Source organism: Vulpes lagopus, chromosome 1 (assembly GCF_018345385.1).
Source record: "Vulpes lagopus strain Blue_001 chromosome 1, ASM1834538v1, whole genome shotgun sequence".
In the NCBI taxonomy this organism is placed as follows: Eukaryota; Metazoa; Chordata; class Mammalia; order Carnivora; family Canidae; genus Vulpes; species Vulpes lagopus.
Window position 1 is genome coordinate 8,476,312 of NC_054824.1, and position 23,767 is coordinate 8,500,078.

Below are 23,767 nucleotides of genomic sequence, written 5' to 3' on the forward strand. Positions count from 1 at the left end.
GAGAGCTCAAGCTGGGGAGAGGGTGCAAGGGAGAGGGAAACTAGACCCCCCAGCTGAGCAGGGTGTCTGTCCAGGGGCTTAATCCCAGGACACTGGGTAGAAATGTGAAATTTTGGCTCATGACTGAAAACACACTAACGAAGAAACGTGAAATTTAAGTGTTGCCTGGGACATGAGGTATGAACAGAAAACAATAAGGCTAATTTTTTGTGAATAAGTGATATACATTTACCTTGCAAAGCAATTTGCTTGATAGGCAGAGGGAGAAGCAGGCTCCCCAACCCGGATCACGCTCTGAGCCAAAGGCAGATGTTCAACCACTGAGCCACCCAGGCATCCTGATCCTTTGAAATACCTTATAGTCAGTTTTTTTTAAAACAAGCATTACTGAGGCTTCTGTGTGGCTCGGTTAAGTGTCGGCCTCTTAGTTTCAGTTCAGGTCATGATCTCAGGGGTCGTGAGATTGAACCTCCTGTTGGCTCTACACTCTGCTGCTTGTCCCTCTCCCTTCCCCTCTGCTCCGCTCACTGCTCTTGCTCTCTCTAAAATAAATAAAATCTAAAAAAAAAAAAAAAAAAAAAGCATTACTTTGAGACACCTAATGGATCTGTCATTTATTATTATCTGTTCTTTGAAGAACATGTATATCATTTGCACGTTATTTACCACATACTGTAGTGTTCTTTTTAGTAAAAGTATGTTGACATTTCCATTTTATATTGTTGTTCTTTATAATTAATTTCTTTAAAAATTCTAAATACTCAAAAAATTAAAATGAGAATTGAGACTACTAGCCTAAATAAAGAATAGCTCTTAAAAAAAAAAAAAAAGAATAGCTCTGACTGAGCATATGGTTTATTTTTTTAGGATAATGGAAAAGTTTAGAATTATATTGTAGTGATGGTTGCACAAGTCTGTAAATATTAAAATTCATTGAATTGTACTCTTAAAACAGGTGAATTTTATGATATGTAAATTATATTTCAATAAAGCTATTTGGGGAAAAAAAAAGCTAAAATAGCCTTCAGTGACCCTATTAAGAATTTTTATAGCCATATCTATAGTTTGAAAATAGTTTTATGCATGATAAGAAGAGTATTTTATAGGATCTAACTGTTCAAGGAGATATTTGGAAATGTCAATATTCTTTCAATTTAACATTAAGATGGTATGTCTTTGCCTTTCCCAGATAATATTTTCTACAGAGACTCACTAATGTTTTTTTCCCCTGTGGAAATCCATTTCCTTATGTCTAACATTGGGTTAATAACTGAACTTGGTGAAAATTAGATGAGATGATATATAAGAAATGGTATCTGGGATGTAGTAGGTTCTGAACTGTGCATTGCCTGCACCCTGAGTACCTGCCGTGGCTTCCTTTGATTGTCTGTAGTATAAACCTGCTGGGGAGACACTCTACGTTTATACATGAAAAGGCCTGATAAAATATTTTGGGGAACATTTAGGATTTGTTCTTAAGACTCGATACCTGGGTAGATCAGTTAGCAGTGGAGGCAATCTAATTTAAAGCATACCAGTGTACAGTCTAAACCTTGACACCTTTTTTCATAGGAAACAGATCTTTGATGCTCACTCCACCTTCACATGTTCCAGCCTCAGGCACATTTGGTGGTCTAAGGGAAGCCTTCCCAGTCCATCACTGCCTTCTGTTACTTCCTTCCCTCCCACAGTACTTCCCGTGCCCCATTTAACATGCAACCTTCCCATTTCTCCTAGCCCCTCCTTGCTTTCTAAAGAAGAGAAAATTCAAACTTTGGCCTCTTGTGAAGCAATTCAGAGCGCACAGGGCCCTCGCAGTATAGGCAGTGGGCTCAGTGCTGAACTTGAGTAATGATTCAGATTCCCCTTATTTTTTAAGGGAGCGCCGTGAGTCACAGGTGAAAGCCCGCTTGTCATCTCACTGGGGATCATACATGCTTGGTTTTATCCCTCCCCAAAGTCTGTATGCTGTTCACCAAATAGTGTCAGTTTTCTTATGCACTCATTTAGCTTGCAAAGCCTTTTCTTGTGTACTCGCTGGCTTGTCGTTGGACTGTCAGTCCGCCCAGCCTGGTCGTGCCTGAAGCAGTTTTCATAGCTCCATGATGAACCTTGGAAGAAAGAGGTTTGTAAGAAAATGGAAACACCAGTGTGCTCTTTGTAATCAGTTCTTTAATCCTCCACTTGCCGTGATGTGGAGACAGTTCGTAATTACCGGAGCAGAGACCTGAAGTCCTGGCCGCAGCAGAAAGAATGAGCCCTGTGGGCGGGCGAACGACAGAATGTACACTCCAGTGGGGAGGGAGACACATATTTTGGAAAACTTTGACATGGAATCAGATGTATTTGTATAACCTTTTCATGTAGAACTGTGCTGCAGTCAGAAAGGGGGTTTTGGTTTTCTTCATTAAAAGCTTATTAAATGAAGAAATAGGACAGTCGTTTTGCTTCGGTAGATGGGGGTCAGAGAGGCGGGTCTGATCTCCTCAGGATATTAATGTCTGCCTTCAGCCAGGGGAAATGAGCCGTCACTTGAGTTAGAGGCAGCTTTATGTGCTCATCACTAGGGATTCCCATATGTCCAGGGAGCTGCAACAGTAAAAAATGGCAGAGCTCAGTGGAAGAGTGCAGAGGGCTCTCATTGGAATTCATGTCAGGAAGCTCAGCTCAGTCTGCCCAGAGCAAGTCTGTTTAATGTTGATCAGCTGTCCATCTGATAAACCGAATTGATACGGGCATTCCCTCCGAGGGCTGCCCTGACAGTGACAGCCGCAGCACCCAGATGTCTTGTTAGGCTTTTTTGGTAGTCTCACGTGTTTTTAACCCCTTTTGTGATAGCCAAACCAAAAAGTACTCTTAGAGACCTAGATAAGGATGCCTCGCCCGGCTTCCCTGGCAGGAAACAAGCCAGCTTAAACTAGTTTCAGACACCAGATACTACAGCTACCCTTCCCCCACCTCATAATAAACATCTCGTTGACCCGCAGGATAATTATGTGTTGGCAGTCAAGTCCGTGTCTCGTTATTCAAAATGATGGGTTGATTTCTTTCTTTCTTTCTTTCTTTTTTTTAATGTTCTTAAATACAGTAGGTTACCTGGCTTGGTTATGCTTTACTAGTTTCATAAGTGTGTCAGTCGATCACTTACGTAGAACCTTACTGTGTTCGTGCATAAAGAGAAAATGTATTACAGATTTTGTTTTGGTTGGCTAATTTCTAGTAATAACTGTGGTGACTCCTTACTGAATCTCAACATTCTCCGCTTTCTCAAGTATGACTGCCACCTCTGAAGGCAGCTCACTTCTTTGTAGATTGGTTGACAGGTACGAAGGGAACTAATTACAGAACACATCAATACTGAGCTTTCTTTAGGGAAAAAAAAAGAAAAGGGAAAAAAGTAACTGTGAGGAGATGGATACACTAATTAGCTTGACCATAGTAATTATTTCAGTGTGCATGTGTTTATCAAAACATTATGTTATACACCTTAGATATATACAATTCTTACTAAAAAATCTAAAATATACTAAAATAAATCAAGAGACAGGAGTCTTTGTGTTAAGCTGGGATTATTTTAAAATTACATTTCTGCGGGCAGCCCAGGTGGCTCAGCGGTTTAGCGCCGCCTTTGGCCCATGGCGTGGTCCAGGAGACCCGGGATCAAGTCCCATGGCGGGCTCCCTGCATGGAGCCTGCTTCTCTCTCTGCCTGTGTCTCTGCGCCTCTCTCTCCCTGTGTGTGTCTCTCATGAATAAATAAATAAAATCTTTAAAAAATTATATTTCTGCAAAACTACCAGAAATTCAGAATTACGTACTAACCATGGGAGAACTTTGTTTTATTTTTCTTTTTATTTTTTTTTTAAGTAAGATCCAAGCCTCGCTTGGAGCCCAGTGCCCAAACTCATGACCCAAAGATCAAGAACTGAGCTGAGATCAAGAGTCCGATGTTCCACTGACTGAGCCACCCAGGCAGCCTGGGAGAACTTTGTTTTAAAGATTTCTTTGAGGGGAGGTGGGCGGAGGGTGGGGGTGACTGGGTGACGGGCACCGAGGTGGGCACTTGACGAGATGAGCACTGGGTATTATTCTATATGTTGGCAAATTGAACACCAATAAAAAATAAATTTGTAAGTTAAAAAAAAAGATTTCTTTGAAATATTACTCAAGGATTTTTGTCCTTTTCCCCCGTCACTTCTACACCTTATGTTTTCATGACATGGCAAGATTTTAACAAATTCAGGTATCGGATCTCCTGGAATGAAACCAGCCTCTTTTCTATGTACTCTAACTTAAAATGTCAGGTGAGTTTTCCTGAAAGAGACACAGAGCCCTCAGTACTTTCAGTGATTGCTTAGTATGTGTGGTCAGAGCTGGAAATAAGACCTGGTTATTCTCTACAGCCCTTGAACCTCTGATTCAACCTCTCTTTGGAGGTCATCACTACTATGGCCTACAGCTTTAGCATTTTGCTTCAGTGGTTGAGATTTTTTGGTTTCAGTAGCTTGTTTTTAATCAGATTTCTCATTTACAAATGTAGGAATTAAAAAAATTAATATTAATTAATTAATTAAAAATGTAGGAATGAACCAACATTGTTTCTGAATGCTGTGATCATGGCAAATTCAAAATTCAAATTTCCATGTTCACTTAGGTTATCAACATGAATAAATGGCAGAATAAGAAAATCATCATATTTTTGAAATTATTGTAATGATTGAATGAATTTCTTGGAACTTTGGATCTGGCCCACTTATGAAAAAATAATATTTGACACTTAGGATTAAAGGCTGTCACCAAGAAAGTTTCTTTTACCTGGTATTAGAAGCATATATCTTTCCTTTCTATTGTAGTTCATATGCCTTGATATTTTTGATATTTTGGTATTTTTTAAATGTTTATTAAAAGATTTATTTATTTTAGAGAGAGAGAAAGTAAGCATGAGCAGGAAGGGCAGAAGGAGAAAGAATCTCAAGCAGAGCCTGCTGCAAGGCTCCATCTCACAACCCCGAGATCATGACCTGAGTCAAAATCAGAAGTTGGATGGCTTAACCAGCTGTGCCACCCAGGTGCCCTAAAGTATATTTTAAGAACTCTTTTGCTCTTCCCTGCTTTTCTTCATCCCCCTCACCCACCACCACCACCACCATCACCACCACGAGACACACACACACACACACACACACACACACACACACACACTCCATTTGCCTTTATGGAACTTTCTTTTCTTTTTTTTAAAGATTTTATTTTATTTATTCATGAGAGACACACAGAGAGAGAGAGAGAGAGAGAGAGGCAGAGACAGAGACACAGGCAGAGGGAGAAGCAGGCTCCATGCAGGGAGCCCAACACTGGACTCGATCCTGGGTCTCCAGGATCATACCTTGGGCTGAAGGTGGCGCTAAATCTCTGAGCCACCCGGGCTGCCCTGGATTTTTCTTTCTATGGGGCTGTGGAGAGGGAAACAAAACAGACAAAATAGCTAGCATGTCAGAGGACAACAGGTGCAATGGAGGAAAGAAAAAAAAAAGAAAAGCAGGAAGAGGCGATAGAGATGTCTGGTAGGTATGGGAGGGTTGCTGTTGTAAGGGGAATGGTCAGAGAAGACCTTACTGAGCAGGGACACTTTGTGAGGATCTGAAGGAAGAAAGTGACTAAGCTTTCTTAGATCCATAAGGGAAAACTGGGGCAGAGGAAGGGGCAAAGGCACTGTGGTAAGAACAGACTGGGCACATTCAAGGAAATCCAGGCAGATCTATTGTAGCTGGAGAAGAGTGGACAAGAAGGAAAGAGGGTAACAAATGAATTCAGAGAGGTAAGGGGTAGAGGAGCTGAGGCAGTCGTTTTGGACCTTGGAGTCCATTGTAGGGGCTCTGGCATCCACTCTGAGTGAGATGGGGAGCCATTGATAGGTTTTGAGCAGAGGAGCAGAGTGATGGGCTAATAGTATTATCTCATTTTTATAATACTGCTTTCCCAAATTATTAGTGAAGTTGAGCCTTATTTATGTGGTTTTTGGCCATTTGTATTTCTTGTGAAATTACCCCTTCATATCCTTTCCTATTTTGTGCTTGAGCTATTTATGTTTCTTAATTTCTTATCCAATAAGATCCACACGTATTTTGAATACAATCTTTTGTCTGTTGTATGTGTTGTAAATACTTTAAGTCTGTATTTCCCTGGGTTTATTTTTTTAATGTTTTATTTCACTAATAAACATTCTTTTACATTTTAACTACTCAAATCTATCCATTATTTTTCTAATGGCTTCCTGACTTCCCATCTTATTTTAACAAGGCTTTCTCCCCCTGAGGTCATAAGAATGTTTTCCTAAATTCAGAGTTTTTCACAGATCTTTAATCTGTCTAAATATATTTTTATCTATGGTGCAAGATAGGGTCCTATTTTTTTTTCCCTGAACAGATAACCATTTGCCCTAACATCTTCTGTAGGAATAGTCCATCTTTCCCTAACAGTATGAAATGTTATCTTTACCATAAATAATTAGTTTTCCAAATATATTTGGATCTCTTTCTGAATTCCATTACACTAATCTATTAGTTTTTTTCTCATGATACTACTATACTTGTTGAAACTGCAGTAACTTGATTATAAATTTTAAAATTTCTTCTCACATCGTAAAAGTTTTCCAATAAAAAAAATCTTTTAGGATTCAAAAGAAATTATTTTGGGGGGCACCTGGAAGGCTCACTCAGTTAAGCGCCTGCCTTTGGCTCATGATCCAGGATCCTGGGATGGAGCTTAATGTCAGGCTCCCTGATCAGTGGGGAGTCTGCTTCTCCCTCTGCCCCTCCCCTCTGCTTATGCTTGTGTGCTCTCTCTCTCTGTGTGTCCCTCTTTTTCTCACACTCTCTCAAATTAAAATCTTTAAAACAAAACAAAACAAAAACCCAAAGGAAATGTTTTTAAATAAATAACCCTTACCTACTAGTTTAATACTTTTAGAAAAACCTCAGTTTTGTACATTTTGTATTTGGGATTTTTCCACTGATATGCAAAGACCCTGGGCTTTAGAATCAGAGAGCCTCACAAGCTTGTGACTCTGTAGTTCACTAGCTATGTGAACTTGAACGAGTCAGTTAGCCTGCCAGCCCAACTCTTGTCTCTTCTGTATGGTAAAGGTTAATAATGCTTATCTCAGAAAGCTGTTGTGAGTTTGATGTTATTTTATTTATTAATCTGTTAATTGAATTACTGTTATGCTTGCAAAATTATTTTACATAAAGTGCTCAGCATATAGTAATTAACTGGCTCAAAGTAATTAACAGTTAATTTAGTAATTTCTGATCTTTTTAATTTTTAGTAATAATTTAGTAAGTGGGAACCATAATTGCTCTTATTACACTTCTAAAAAATAAGACATTTGAAGTATTTTCAGATGAAATGACATGATATCTGGCATTCACTTCAAAATAATCTGAAAGAAGAGTGAAAGGTGGGGCTGAAATAAGATTGGGGTCCACAGAGGTTCTTTATGCTGTATTTTTCCACTTTGGTATATTTGAAAATTGCCAGAATAAAAAGGTTTTTTTTTTTAAATGCATCTTTAAGAACTATTAAAAATGACAAAGTGCAAACTCTTCATGGGCACCTGGGTGGCTCAGTGGTTGAACATCTGTCTGCCTTTGGCTCAGGTCATGATCCTGGGATCATGGGATTGAGTCCTGCATTGGGCTCCCCACAGGGAGCCTGCTTCTCTGTTTGCCTATGTCTCTGCCTCTCTCTGTGTGTCTCTCATAAATATATAAAATCTTCTTTTTTTTTAAGTATAAACCATTGTTATTTCTAAATGCAATATTATATATTTATTGTATTATTTTCTGTACTTTCTTGTGCTTTTTTTTTAAACCTCTGAAAAAGAAGGAAGGCAAGGAGGGAAGGAGGAAGAAAAAATAAGAAAGAAGATGCCATTGTCTTTTATCTCCCTTACCTGTGTAATGAAACACAATTGACCCTTCTACTGTTTTAATGCCAACTTAAACGTGTAAAACATTTTAAGAGATTTCAGGTTAATATAAAGAACAATTTCTAATAATAAGAGCTATTTATCAGCAGACCTGGCTCCTGTGAGATAGTTATCACTCATCCCTGGATGGGGCTAATTGAGGTTAATTGACCCTTGGGGTCACTTTGAACTCTGATTCTATGAACCTGACTTTGTAGTTAATATCATCCTTCCCTTTTGAAACTAAGAATCACAATAATCCACTATGCCTTTATAAAATTGATTGCTAATTAGAGTAATTCATTTAACAAATATGTGTGGGCAGCCTAGAGAAATAGGATAGTATAATTTACAGTGTAGTAAGGGAGAGGGGTAGCAGGAAGATAGATGGCTAAAGAAATAATTACAGGAGAGTACAATAAACAGCTGTGTTCAGAGGCTTTCAGGCACAGAAGGAGTTCATTCTGGGGCAGTGGGAGAAGACTTCACAGAAGTAACACATGGGCTGAGTCCTAGAAATTCTTTTTAAAAAGGTATATTTATCACTTAGCAGCGAAAGTTGTGTGGGAAAAAAAAATTGTATGGCACATCTCTACAGTGGACCTCTGTAAAAATGTTAAGTGGAACAAGAAGATTCTCTGCAAATGATGTAGATCTCCAAAAGATTGATTATTTATTTATTTATTTATTTATTTATTTATTTTTAAGATTTTATTTATTCATGAGAGACATAGAGAGAGAGGCAGAGACACAGGCCAAGGGAGAAGCAGGCTCCACGTAGGGAGCCCCATGCGGTCCTCGATCCCGGGATTCCAGGATCACGCCCTGGGCCAAAGGCAGGCACCAAACCACTAAGCCACCCAGGCATCCCCAAGAGATAATATTTAAATTTTTTTTTAAACTTATTTAATCTTTACACCCAATTTGGGGCTCGAATTCACAACCCTGAGATCAAGAGTCACACATTCTACCCACCAAGCCAGCCAGGTGCCCCCTCCAAGAGATGATATTAAGTGAATTAAACCCAGAGTGCAGAAATATGAACATAAAATATCTTTGCCATCTTTTGAGGTGCAATTTTTATTAACCACATCTTTCAGGAAGTTATTGGCTGTATATAATAAGACTTTTAACAACAGTAGCTTAAAAGAGTGCAGTGTTTATCTCAGCTAAGAAGGCTAGAGGTGGGCACATCAGAGCTGGTATATCCCTCAAAGAAGTAAGTCATTTGGGGCCCAAGCTTCTCTGCTGTTCCTACTCTACCATCCTTAAGTTGTGGGCCCCCGTTAGCCCCTTTACGATCCTAAGTCCCTTCTCATCCCCCAGGTAGGTAGGCCTTCTTTCAGACAGGAAGATGGGGTAAGTCCAAATTGCCAAAGGTGTGGTCATCAAGACAGTGTGGTACTGGCACAAAAACAGACACATAGATCAATGGAACAGAATAGAGAATCCAGAAGTGGACCCTCAACTTCATGGTCAACTAATATTCGATAAAGGAGGAAAGACTATCCACTGGAAGAAAGACAGTCTCTTCAATAAATGGTGCTGGGAAAATTGGACATCCACATGCAGAAGAATGAAACTGGACCACTCTCTTTCACCATACACAAAGATAAACTCAAAATGGATGAAAGATCTAAATGTGAGACAAGATTCCATCAAAATCCTAGAGGAGAACACAGGCAACACCCTTTTTGAACTCGGCCACAGTAACTTCTTGCAAGATACATCCACGAAGGCAAAAGAAACAAAAGCAAAAATGAACTATTGGGACTTCATCAAGATAAGAAGCTTTTGCACAGCAAAGGATACAGTCAACAAAACTCAAAGACAACCTACAGAATGGGAGAAGATATTTGCAAATGACGTATCAGATAAAGGGCTAGTTTCCAAGATCTATAAAGAACTTATTAAACTCAACACCAAAGAAACAAACAATCCAATCATGAAATACACAAAAGACATGAACAGAAATCTCACAGAGGAAGACACAGACATGGCCAACACGCACATGAGAAAATGCTCCGCATCACTTGCCATCAGGGAAATACAAATCAAAACCACAATGAGATACCACCTCACACCAGTGAGAATGGGGAAAATTAACAAGGCAGGAAACCACAAATGTTGGAGAGGATGCAGAGAAAAGGGAACCCTCTTACACTGTTGGTGGGAATGTGAACTGGTGCAGCCACTCTGGAAAACTGTGTGGAGGTTCCTCAAAGAGTTAAAAATAGACCTGCCCTACGACCCAGCAATTGCACTGCTGGGGATTTACCCCAAAGATACAGATGCAATGAAACGCCGGGACACCTGCACCCTGATGTTTCTAGCAGCAATGGCCACAATAGCCAAACTGTGGAAGGAGCCTCGGTGTCCATCGAAAGATGAATGGATAAAGATGTGGTCTCTGTATACAATGGAATATTCCTCAGCCATTAGAAACGACAAATACCCACCATTTGCTTCGATGTGGATGGAACTAGAGGGCATTATGCTGAGTGAAGTAAGTCAATCGGAGAAGGACAAATATTATATGGTCTCATTCATTTGGGGAATATAAATAATAGTGAAAGGGAATAGAAGGGAAGGGAGAAGAAATGGGTAGGAAATATCAGGAAGGGAGACAGAGCATAAATACTCCTAACTCTGGGAAATGAACTAGAGGTGGTAGAAGGGGAGGTGGGCAGGGGGTGGGGGTGAATGGGTGACGGGCACTGAGGGGGGCAGTTGACGGGATGAGCACTGGGTGTTATTCTGTATGTTGGCAAATTGAACACCAATAAAAAATAAATTTATTATTAAAAAAAAATTGCCAAAGGTGCATGCCAACTGAATCTGTCTACTAACATCAGGAACTCAGAAGATTTCTCAGAAACTCCACCTAGTAGATTTCTGCTTACATTCTTAGGCCGGACTGTGCTACATGATCACTACTAGCCTCAGGGGATCTTGGGGAAGTATTTTTAAGTGAGTACATTGTCACTCCATGTATAATCAAAGATATGTTGGTAGTGAGGAACATAAGAATGGATAGGTAACTAGCAGTGTCTGCCATACTTACATCTAAAACTTAGGATGCTAAAAAAAAAAAAAGAAAATGGAGAAATGTTGTGAAAAAATGGATCAAAACAGATGAAGCTGTTTCATATAACTGAAAGAATATGATTTGGGGGAAATTTTTGTAGAAACATTGATTAATCCTCAGTTTCATTCAATGTGGTAATTACTTCCCTACTCTGATTATTTAACATAAGTGGTATTCATTTGTGACTCTTTTCCAATCAAGATTTAGCATGAAAAATACCCAAGAGTACTTAAATGTATGTACATAAAATGGCATGAAGACTTTTATTTAAGATAATTTTTAAAATCCAGTATGCTGAAAGTTTACTAGATTGCTTTGGTTGGCTAAAACAGGAATAAGATAATGAGAAGAAAAATTTCCCATATTCTTTCCTACTGTCACTACTTCTCTGCTATACACTAAATTATACTCTTGCATAATGTGATCTGGAGTTGTTTATCTGATGATAAAATCTTAGAAATTGAGATTGTAGTACCAAATAGGGGAATTACAGGACAGATTTCAAAGATGACAACTTATTTCATTTCTATTTTCTATAGAAAACTGTTAATAGCATTATTTTTGTCTCTTTGTAACTGTTAACTGAAGTCTAGGGAAATTTTTTTTTAATCCCTGAATCTTAGGATTTGGGAACTGGAAGAATTTGTTTCTCTTTCAGTGGTGATAAGAACTTGTGCCTAAGAGTTGAAGGGATTTGCCCCTAAACTGTGTGATGTTAGAGGCAGAAGTAGAACTATTATCCAGATTCTTGACGAGCTAAATCACTTGATTTGGTTCTGCTCAAATGATTTGGAAAAAACTTGATTACTTTTCCCAGTTATTATGAACAAAAAGAGTCAAATCTATTCTTAATATATTCTCTCCTAGAAAACTCTTCCGTAGTGCTTAGAACTAGGGATAAAAATTGGACAAGTTGTGATGGGCATATACCAGTGTTGATAACATTGGTAACTTTGGCCTTTTTTCCCTCCTCATTCACTATTCATTATGTAAATAAACATTTTAAATTGTCATTGGTCATTATGACAAGGTGGCTCTAAGTTCCAGCTTTGTCCTTTACAAACTGAATGTTCTTGATCAAGTATTTAACCTCACCAGACCTGCTGTAATTAGAAGCACAAGTAGATAATATAAATGAAAGTTCTTTGTAAATGGTGTGTACTGTACAAATTATGGCTTTTCACTTTTACTATTACAATTGTTTTTGTTGATTCTGAGCATATGGCATTTAAAGATTGCTATTTAATGAATGCTGTTTTATGATTATAGATGTCTTTCTAAAAAGCTCATGATCATTTAGTTTCAGCCTCAGAGTAATTCAAAACACTTACAACTGGGACACCTGGGTGGCTCAGTGGTTGAGTGTCTGCCTTTGGCTCAGAGCATAATCCCAGGATCCTGGGATCAAGTCCCACATCAGGCTTCCCCCGCGGAGCCTGGTTCTCCCAATGCCTACGTTTCTGCCTCTCTCTGTAGGTCTCTCATGAATAAATAAAATCTTTAAAAAAAAGAAGAAAAAAAAACACCTACAACTTCTTGCATGCCTGGCTATTACTTTCTTTCATAAGCTGGCTGACGGAGACATCTGTCCAGTCCTTAACCCTTCCTGAGTTATAGACTTGCTGACACTCCCATTGTGTGATTTCTGTGAAATGTGACTATATGGATTTTTCCAGTGATTGGTATTATAAGCTAGAGAACAGAATACTAATAAAATATGTTTTTATTTCTTTAGTTACTATTTTAAACGATACTTTTAAATATTAGCTCCTTTTGTTTTTAAATGTTTTCTGTTAACTTTTCAGTAGTCTTTAATTTAGGATTAAAAAGTCTTATATTTATTATTTGATTGTTTTATATTTATTTGTCTCCATGTCTAAGGCTGTCTTTCAGAATATTTTTCCTAAATCATTTAAAAAGAAATATCATCCCTCCTCAAAAATGCTGCCTGTGGAACAAAATACAGGCCCTTTAACCTGCTGTAATCTAGCTCCAGGTTCCTACCTCTCACTTATCCCCACAGACCCTGTACTCTGGCCAACCTGACCTCCTCCCCTTCTTGCCTTTACCAAACCTTGATTCCTGTTCTTCGTTATTCTGGGATTCCTAATCTCTACTGTTGTGTCTGCCCTTCCTCTCTAGCTGAGATACCATACCTGCCATTCAAGTCCCAGCACAAATTTACCTTCCTCAGAGAAAATGTTAAAATTTTGCAGCTGGCAATCTAGGAAGCAACCTAGTATAGTAGAAATAGAAAGGATTTTGAAGTCTCTATCAATTTTCTATTATATAACAAACTGCCCCCAAAATTTGCTGGCTTAACACAGTAAACATTTTATTTTTCATAGTTCTGTGGATTGGCTGGACTGATCCTCTGCTAGTTCCTCCTGGATTTATTTATGTGGCTGCATTTACCGGGAGGTCAACTGGAAAGTAAGCATGGTTAGGAAAGTTGGGTTTTCCTCTCTCCATGTTGCCTTTCATCCTGAAGGAGGCTAGACTAGGTTTCTTCACATGTAGTCTTGGGAAACCATTCCAAGTGGGTGAGCCCCAGTGCAAAATCACTACCAAGCTTGTTTGTCCCACTTTTCCTGGTATCCCACTAGCCAAACAAGTCATATAATCAACTCAGAGCTAATCGAGGAGGAAATGTGACGTGGATGTCAGGAGGTATGATTTGTCAGTGGCCATTGGTATAATCGTCTGCCACAGTCTACCCTCAGGTTCCCATGATTCACATTCCTTCCTTATGCAACATATACTTAACCACTTCCCAAGACCCCAGAGTCTCATGTATTTCATGCCATCAAGCTCAAGGTCCACGATCTCATAATTTTGGTTAGGTCCCTTTGTAGATGCGACTCCTCTTAATCCAGGGGGAAAAAAGGATGAGTTATAACCTACCTGTACCGCCACTACACATAGCATAGAATGGTGAGCCAGGAACAAGATAACCACAATAGTCACTTCCATTGAAAAAGAGGGAGGAATGGAAAGCACATAATAATCAATGGCCCATAGTAATTCTGAAATCCAACTGGGCATACAGTATGAGGACCTCTGTCTCTAGAAGCAAGGAATATTTCTTGACTAGGACCCAGTCTGTTTCTCAGGAGAGGTTCCCTGATCCACTGTCCTCCAGAATCCTTTACTCTCTGAACTATTTTCCCTGAACATTTGCAATAAGAAGCAATTCAGAGAGAGCTACGCTTGTGAGCATAGCATAGCATAGAGTATGGAATCACTATGTTATACAGCTGAAACTAATGTAACACTGTGTGTCAGCTCTACTTCAATGAAGGAGAAGGAGGAGGAGAAGAAAGAAAAAGAAGGAAGGAAGGAAGGAAGGAAAGAAGAAAGAAAGAAAGAAAGAAAGAAAGAAAGAAAGAAAGAAAGAGAGGAAGGAAGGAAGGAAGGAGGAAGGAAGGAAGGAAGGAAGGAAGGAAGGAAGGAAAAAAAGAAGAAGAAGAAGAAGAAGAAGAAGAAGAAGAAGAAGAAGAAGAAAAGAGAAAAGAAAAGAAGAAGAAGGGAGGGGGAGGAGGAGGAGGAAGTGGTAGAAGAGGAGGAGGAGGAGGAGGAGAGGAGGAAGAGATTTATACTTGTAGCTGAGTAGCCATCTCAGCCTGATTTCTTGTCCATGGAAGTTGATTTAGAAGCTCCTTTTTTTTTTTTTCATTTTCCTTTTTCCCTTTTGGACTGTCTCTTGTCACTTTTACTTGAAGCTCATACAACTCCCTTAACTGCTTTTTCCTTGAATGTTGTTGATGTTCTTTTCATGTCCTAAAAGCCACATCCATAGTTCTTTTTGGAGATGGACATCTCAACTTTAAGTTGGGTGTAAGGCTGCTGTGGGACAGAACCCTTGGAGTTCTTAGAAGACCTTTTGTCTAGCAGAGGGATCTGTTGGGCATCACCTTATATTTTTAGGTCTCTAGAAAAGGTCTTATAGCCACAGTTTTGTTTTTATCTTTTTCTTAATACCATTTCTTTCTTTGGCAGGATTTTTTCTGGAGAGACTGGAGATGTGAAAGTTTTTTTTTTTTTTTTAAGATTTTTATTTATTCATGAGAGTCACAGAGAGAGAGAGAGAAGAGAGAGTGACAGAGACACAGGCAGAGGGAGAAGCAGGCTCCAAGCAGGGAGCCCAATGTAGGACTCGATCCCAGGACTCCAGGATCACACACACCCTGAGCTGAAGGCAGACGCTCAACTGAGCCACCCAGCTGTCCCAAAAGTTTTATTTTCAGCATAGCGAGTATTTTCTCCCTTACTAGTCCTGTAAATTGTGCTTCCAAACTAACAATTCTCTCTTTAGCTCATCTCTCTTGTACCTTGGCATGCACAGCTACAATAATCCAAATGACATTTCACCATTCTGCCTGAGAATCAATCACCCCATCCAGATACATAATTTCATTATATATGTTTTCTATCTTTCAAGTTACCATAGGCAACAGTTTTGCCAGTTGTTTCACTACCTTCTAACACAGTATGTCCCTTCTCAGTCTCCAATAACAATTTCTCACTGCCTTTCCAGATGCCACTAGGAATTTGCCATTTCTTCAGCTTTCCCATTTAGCCTGCCCCCGCCCCCCCATCATTCAGACTCAAAGCCATTGACACATATTTTAGGCTTTTGTTAAGCAGCACACCACACCCAGATATGCTAGTTTCTGTATCAGGTATCTATTGCTACGTAGCAAACTATAATTTAGTAACTTGAAACAGTCATTTTATTTCTTAGCAATATGTGGATTGACCAGATAGTTCTGCCTGGGATCACTCATGTGACTGCTTTGGACAAGTCTTAATCCATAAGCATTTTTCAGGCTTTGCTTGTGTTACATTTGCTAAGGTCTTTTTGGCCAAAGTCAGTCACATGGCTAAGCCCAGAGTTAGTGTGGAAGAGACAACCAAGGACAAGGAAACCAGGTAGTCTGATTCCATGAAGTCATTTGTAACAAATTCCAACAGATTTCCAGCCCTACGTTACTGTGTGCCTTTGGGAAAGTCATTTAACAGTGTGCAACAATTTTCTCACATATAACGAGAAGTTAATACCTATCATAGGATGGTTATGGAATTTAAATATTTTAGAAATTGTTTGGATTTTTATGATATTAAAATAATACTTTTGTCATTGTAGAAAATGTATAAACTATAGAAAAGTATAAGAAAAGAAGCATTTTGGGGTGCCTGGGTCGCTCAGATGGTAGTGTCTATCTTCGGCTCAGGTCATGATCCCAGAGTCATGGGATCAAGCCCCACATCAGGCTCTGCTGCTTCTCCCTCTCCCTCTCCCCCTTCCTCCCACTTGTGCTCTTTTCTCTCTCCTCTATCAAATACATAAATAAAGTCTTTTTCTAAAAAAAGGAAAGAAAAACATTTATTGATATCCCATCTGATACAGTACTATACTATAAACTTCTCCAGGGCCTTCTCTGTTTTATTTACTACTATAGGTATATATCTTGGTTTTTATTTTGAAATGTAAGATCTTTAAGGAAGGAGACCACATTTTATTCAGCTCTGTAAATACCATAGCTTTGCATTAGGATTAAAAAAGATAATGTATAAAAGTGCTTAGCATAATTCCTGACACAGGTTATGTTTCCCCTTAAATTGGAGTTTCATTAAGTACTAGTAAGGATTTTCAGTAATCCTAAAATCACAGAGGTGGGAAAGGTATACTAATAACAAGTATCTAAATGGAACTGTAGAGAGTGGCCGCACTGGCCAGCTTCTCTGGAAAATCCTGGTTATTCATGGGATGGAAGGTGAGGAATGTTATACGGAAGGAACATGTCAAGATCTGCTTATAGATCCCAAACTGCTCAGTGGAGAGCCGTCTATTAAAAACTTCATTAAAAAGGAATAATATTTTAAAAAGAGAGAGAGAGAGAGAGACTAGTCACTGAAATATTTTATTGTTGAAAACTGGCATTACTAATACGATGGTATTCTTGAAACTCAGACAAATCTTACCTTCATATTTTAGTCAAAGAAGTTTGGCAGAGATCACAGAACTTATCCATACTGCTCTCCTCGTACATCGTGGGATAGTAAATTTAAATGAATTGCAATCTTCTGATGGACCACTGAAAGACATGCAATTTGGAAATAAAATAGCTATCCTGAGTGGAGACTTTCTTCTAGCAAATGCCTGCAACGGACTAGCTCTGCTACAAAATACCAAGGTAATACTGGGCAGTTTATTTGTATCTGGATGGCTTTTAGGAGGCTCTGCTGGAGCTCTGGAGGTCTGTGTACCCTGCTGCCCCAATTCCCCACATGTAGATAGATGCTCAGTAAAATTTTGATGATGATGGTGGCAGTGTCAGCACCAGGTAAAACCAGTAAATGCTAGCAAGGAGTTTTGAAATTAACTTCTGTTTTTTTCTGGTTATAATTATTTGTTAATTATAAAATACTGTCAAATATTTAACACAAAGAAGATATATAAACAAATATTACCTATTTACCGCACTATCCAGAGATAATCACTGTTAGTTATTATTGCGATGTGTTTCCTTTCAAGCTTTTTGTTTGCTTACTCCTACCTTTATATATGTGAATTTTTTGTAACATAGATGAGAACTTAACATGCATAAGGTTTTTTTTTTGATCCTGCCAGTTTTTTCCTATATCATATTATAATGTGGGTATTCTCCTACGTTATTAACATTTTTCACACACTTTGTAATGGTTGTGTAATATTCAGCTATTTAGATGTAATATCATTTATTTAACAGATTTCTCGTTTTGGGAATTTAAGTCACTTCTAATTTTTTATTGTCATAAATAGATCTTCAGTAAACATCTTTACACAGCCATATCCCTCATTTCAGATTATTTTGTTCAGATAAATACCTAAAAGTGGTGCAAAGGGTTTAAACATTTTTAGCATTCTTGATGGTACATATTGCCAAGCTGTTTTCTAGAAAGATGATAGAAATATTCCTTATATATGAGTTTGAATCAGTTTAGTCATGAAATAACAGTGGCCTGAACAAGATAGAATTTATTCTTTCTCATGTAAAAACATCCAGGAGTAGGCAATCTGGGGTTAATTCTACAAACTCAGGAACCAAGATGTTTTTTGTCTTATTGCTCTGCCATCCCTATCTTACGCTTTATTTTTGGCCTCAAATGGCTGCCATCATGTTCTCACTCCATTCCACAGGAAAGGAGGAGGAGGAAGTACAGAGAAAGACAGATCTCCTTCTCTTGAAGGTGAAGTGAGAGGACATCCTGGTTTGCTTAGGATAGTCTTAAGTGCTGACCCAGAATCCCATCTGATTTAACATTTGTCCTGGATTTTTAAGAGAGAACGATTATGAATAAGTTACATTAGGATGAGCCAGGATAGGTCTCGTAGATGTCTGCTTTATACTTCCAACCTCTGCCTCAGTTTTTGTCCAGTGTAGGCTACTAGTATATGAGACCCATGTACAGTGGAGAGAGTGCTCTCATGTTAACATGATATTAAATCTAGAGGACAACCAGCAATAACTTACCTCTTTTCCCAACCCTTTCAGACACCTCCCAATCAAGGACAGAACGCAGGGCAATTGCTGATAGAACAAAGTACGCTGAATGTCTAGGTTAACCTATGCAGCCTGTGCATGGCCTTCAAGAGTCACCAAGCCACCAGGTACCAGTCCAAAAGCTCAGTGGGAAACATAGTAAGGTGGAAGTTGGACATCAGTGAAGTATCTATGGAAAATCAAGGCTGATCAGAGAAGGTAGAGAGTAGACTGACCACGCTTGCCTGTATAATGTAAACCTCTAACTGTTTAATTGTTTGGCAACACTTTGTTTTTGCAATAAACCCTCTTGACAGCAATAAGCTAAAAACTATATATTTCATTTTTTTAAATACTGAGAAAGTTGATAAGGAATGCATATTTACACAAAGTGTGAACATTCACTAGCCACTATGGAGGCCATACTGTTATCACTGGCCACATGAAAACAAGAAGCATCAGATCTGCTGAAAAAGTATCACGATCTATTTCCGAAGTTAGTATTTACTTTCAGATTTCCTGAAGATGACGACTTAACATATATAGCTACAGAAGGTATATATTCATACCACTTTGTGAAGCCTAACTTTTAGACAAATGTCTATTTTTCTAAATTAATTTCACTCATTTTCGACTACAAGCTTTTATGTGCACGTGGTCAAGGGTAACCAATAACTTTCCATTTGTTGGCAGAAGAGAACTTTGCAAACAGCTAAATAATTCCATTTTAGTTGAGTGTCTTCAGGTACTTTAAGCAATTAAATCATTTTAATTAATTCAGGAAAAGCTTTATTTTTTCCATCCATTCATGAAATCAAGGTAAAGCTTTTGGAAGTATATTCTATCAGAGGTAAAGCCATTATGAGTGAGATTGGAACTTCAGTTTAAAGCGCAACATGGAAGGGGCACCTGGCTGGCTCAGTCAGTAAAGCATCCAATTCTTGATCTCAGGGTCAAGAGTTCAAGCCCCACACTGGACGTACAACATGGGAGATAAAATTATTAGTTTATAATAACAATACAGGTACACATTTTGGTGAGGCACACACAGTGTTGTGGTAAAAACAATGTTCTTACTACATTACAAAACCTATGGAATAGTTGGAATTCACTGTGGCATACCCATAATTCATAATCACATCCAAACAAGCGTCAACATTCTGTTAATTAAAATAGAAAGTATTGTTATAAAAATTTACAAGTATCTTTAATGTTCAAGTCTTTGAACTGTTAAGATTTTGAGGATTTTTGTATTGAGTACAAAAATACAGGGTCAGCACAGCAATATGTGCCTTCTGTCTTTGTCGCCTATCATTAATCAGACTTTCAAAATCTTTATAACCAAAAATGGTATTGAATGAGTCATCAAAGTTTTGGTGACATCTTGCTCAGAATCCATTCAAAATCTTAAATCAAGCATTCAACAAATAGAACACCAAATGAAACTTTTAGGGAATTATAATGAAAAGAGTTAATGAATTACAGTTAATGAAAATTCCATTGGAATTTTTCCTTACAAAAGCAAGGGAGGAAGAGAACAAAATAAATAGTAAGATCTCAAATACTACCCAGGATTAAAATTTGCAGTTCTGTAATTGTGATTTGGAATATCTCACCTTGTAAGAAGAATCTTTTGGTAGTGTTCCTATTTTGAATAAATTATACACACACACATGAATAAAATGAAATTGAGAAGACCTAGATTTTGCAGCATCTAATTTTAGCAAAACATTCAAAAGAATCATATAGGCAATTTATTTGACAAGCTTTGTCTTATAAAAATATTTGTCAAAGAAAATTACTCTGAAGGAAGCAAAGACAAGTACCTTGAAAATATTTGGACTAGAATAGTTACATTTTACAATATTTAAAAATAATTAGAATGGAGTTCCTCTTTCATTTAGCAAATTTGCTCAGAGCCTACAGGTAACTCAGAATCTATAGATTGAGCATTCTCTCAATTAAAAAATACTGTGATCTGCCAATAAGAATCAATTGAAGGTATGAATAATTTCAAATTAGTCATAAAGTGCAACTGTGAAGAATATTGCTGGCAGTTTTATTTTTAAGTGCCGTATTTTAAAAACACATTCTTCAGGACACCTGGCTGGCTCAATCGGTAGGGCATGTGACTCTTGATCTCTGGGTTGTAGGTTGAAGCCCCATGTTGGATATAGAGATTACTTAAATTCTTTAAAAAAAAAAAAAAAAAGCACATTCTTCAGAAAAATGCCATTTGCACAATATTAGGGACAAATGTGGCTAAGAAATAGTTAAACTATGTAAATATATACCAAGAATAATTATTCTACTAGCTATTTTTTAATATTCAGTTAACCAATATAAAGTTTTTTGTTTTCATGTACATGGATGTATGTTATTTTTCTTTGTTTTTAAATTTCATTTTTGAAAATAGTTTTTTAAGAGAACTTGTTAACAAGTCCACCAACATAATAAAGTCAATTGTTAGTTAATAAATACATGTTTCAATCAGAGACAAATCATAAGAGATTCTAAATCATAGGAAGCAAACTGAGGGTTACTGGAGGGGGGTGCAGGTAGGAGGACAAGGTAACTGGCTGATGGGCATTAAGGAGGGTCTGTGATATAATGAGCACTGGGTGTTACATAACACTGATGAATCACTGACCTCTGCCTCTGAAACCAAGAACATATTATAGGTTAATTAATGGAATTTAAATAAAATTTAAGCAAACAAAACTAAATACATGTTTCGAAAAGTATAAAATTGGGGCACCTGGGTGGCTCAGTGGGTTAAACATCTGCCTTCAGCTCAGATCATGATCCCAGGGTCCTCCTCTCTACACAGCAGAGACCCTGCTTTTCCCTCTCTGTCTGATGCTCCACCTACATTTGCTCTCTGTCCTTCTCTGTCTGTCAAATAAATAAATAAAATCTTTACAAAAATAAAGTATAAAATTTTAATTTTTTTAGCACTCCCTTTTACTTTTAGGTGTCTGAGTTTGGATGATAAATTATATAGTATCACCACTTTAAAGACATTTCTCAGAAGTTACTTAAGATCATTCTGCTTAGGAACGCCTGGGTGACTCAAGTGGTTGAGCATCTGCCTTTGGCTCAGGGTATGATCCCAGGGTCCTTGGATTGAGTCCCACATTGGGCTCCCTGCAGGGAGCCTGCTTCTCCCTCTGCCTATGTCTCTGCCTCTCTCTCCGTGTCTCCCATGAATAAATAAATAAAATCTTGAAAAAAAAAAAAAAAAAGATCATTCTGCTTACCTCCTGGCCAGAATTTAATGATATGGCCACACCTACTTATAGGGGAGACTAGGAAATGTAAACTTTCTTGTGGGTAGCCATGTGCCCAGCCAAAACTCTGGAAGATACAGATAAAGATAGTGGGACACAGATAGCATTCTGCTCTATCTTCTCGTCAGACTTTTGGCTGGCACATATTTTCATGAGATGGGCCTGCTGATTTTTAGGGAAAAAATGGTAAGGTGCCTTAAATATATAGTTTATATTCATATAGAAATTAATTGGTTACAGTGGGATCCCTAGGTGGCTCAGCGGTTTTGCGCCTGCCTTTGGCACAGGGCGCGATCCTGGAGTACCAGGATCGAGGACCGCGTCAGGCTCCCAGCATGGAGACTGCTTCTCCCTCTGCCTGTGTCTCCACGTCTCTCTCTCTCTCTCTCTCTCTGTCTGTCTATCATAAATAAATAAATAAATAAATAAATAAATAAATAAATAAATAAATCTTTTTAAAAAACTGCAAAAGAAATGAATTGGTTATATAAAATAGAATAATAGAGAATCTCAAATCTCCTGCCAGAGATTTATTACCATTTGGCCATCCTTTTATTTTTATTTATCCTCGAATTGCTCTATTTTCTATGTGTATAGTCTACTTTGATGGGTCTCACTAAATTCTCTCTGTTACCAGAATTCATATGTTAGTGGAAAGATGATTGATCCATTGCCTTTGAGAGCCACACTGTGACTATATCATCCATCTTTCCTCTTGACCGTACCTATTGTGGTCTGTGATGAACTCTGGGTCTTGGAGAGGGAGCAGGCCTCAGAAAATACAGGCTTGGTGTAGTTTCTGGGTGCCTGGTGCCGCACATGATTAGCTGTAGTCACACACACTGGCCACTCATGGATTAGACTCACATACCTAAGAAGAGATAGGGTTTAGTAACTAGATCCACATTTCGGTAATTAGCCTCAGCCTGGCCCCTACATTAAAAGCAAGGCTTACTGCCTTTAGAAAAATTTATGTCTTCTCTAATTATTAGTTTTAACTTACTTTAAACTATTCTGTTGAAATCTTATATAAGGTTTAGATGGTGGTATTTCACACAAATATAATCACACTGTAATGACACAAACATTCACTTGCTTTAACCACTCATTTATGGGAATGAGGCTTCCTTTTTCTTAGCTAGCTTGTATCGTCCACACATTCTTTCTTTCAGTGTAGTTCAAGTTCAGAGAAAATGGAGGCTTTACTCCCATCAAAATCAATTCAGTTTCGTAGTTTGTGAAATCCACTCTTAGTGTTTTGCATTCAGAAGCATCACTATAAATGTTCCAGAGTCTAAGACCTCCACCATCTGCTCCATTAGGCACTGGATTTCAGTGGCAGTATTTGATTCAAACACACACACACACACACACACACACACACACCAAAAACAGCATATCCAAGCAAACAGTTGAGCCTGAAGCTTCTCCTTGAAATAAGAATGATTCTGCATTTCTTCCCTCTTCAGTGAGCCCTAATACCTTCATGGTCTCTGCACAGGTTTTGCATTTTTAGATTTTCATTTTATTGACCCTTTCTGGTTAGGATTTTTTTTTTCCTTTTTAGGCCATGGTAAATTGTTTTGTTTTGTTTTGTTGGGGTTTTTTTTGTTTTTTGTTTTGTTTTAATTTGATAGTTGTGTGTTGAATTGAAGCCTTTATTCTATGCAACCATTCTATTCATCCAAAAAAGGATCCTTTTGTCCCTTATTCTTCAAAGTTTGCAAGTTCGATGAAGGTCAATTTCAAAAGATCCTTCACTGGATCAGGGATCAGTTTTTGTGAAAGACCTTGAGTACCACGTCCAGGGGTCCATAATTGATCTTCTACAAATCTAGTCTTCCAGTAGCTCTGTTTTAATCATAATAGATGGTTTCCAAGCCATGTGAACAGTA

The 23,767-nt window shown here is 38.1% G+C and overlaps 1 protein-coding gene across 3 annotated transcripts in view; it reads left to right on the forward strand.

The window, feature by feature from the left end:
• The window catches only part of PDSS2 (decaprenyl diphosphate synthase subunit 2), a 251,828-nt gene that overhangs the window by 135,155 nt on the left and 92,906 nt on the right, over positions 1-23,767 (forward strand). For all 3 annotated transcript variants that reach the window (XR_005986063.1, XM_041743959.1, XM_041743948.1), the window contains one exon: positions 17,055-17,253. Coding sequence is in view for 2 of the 3 variants with exons in the window: in XM_041743959.1 (XP_041599893.1) it covers positions 17,055-17,253 (199 nt within the window). In the remaining variant the exon portion in view is untranslated. The remainder of the gene's footprint in view (positions 1-17,054; positions 17,254-23,767) is intronic.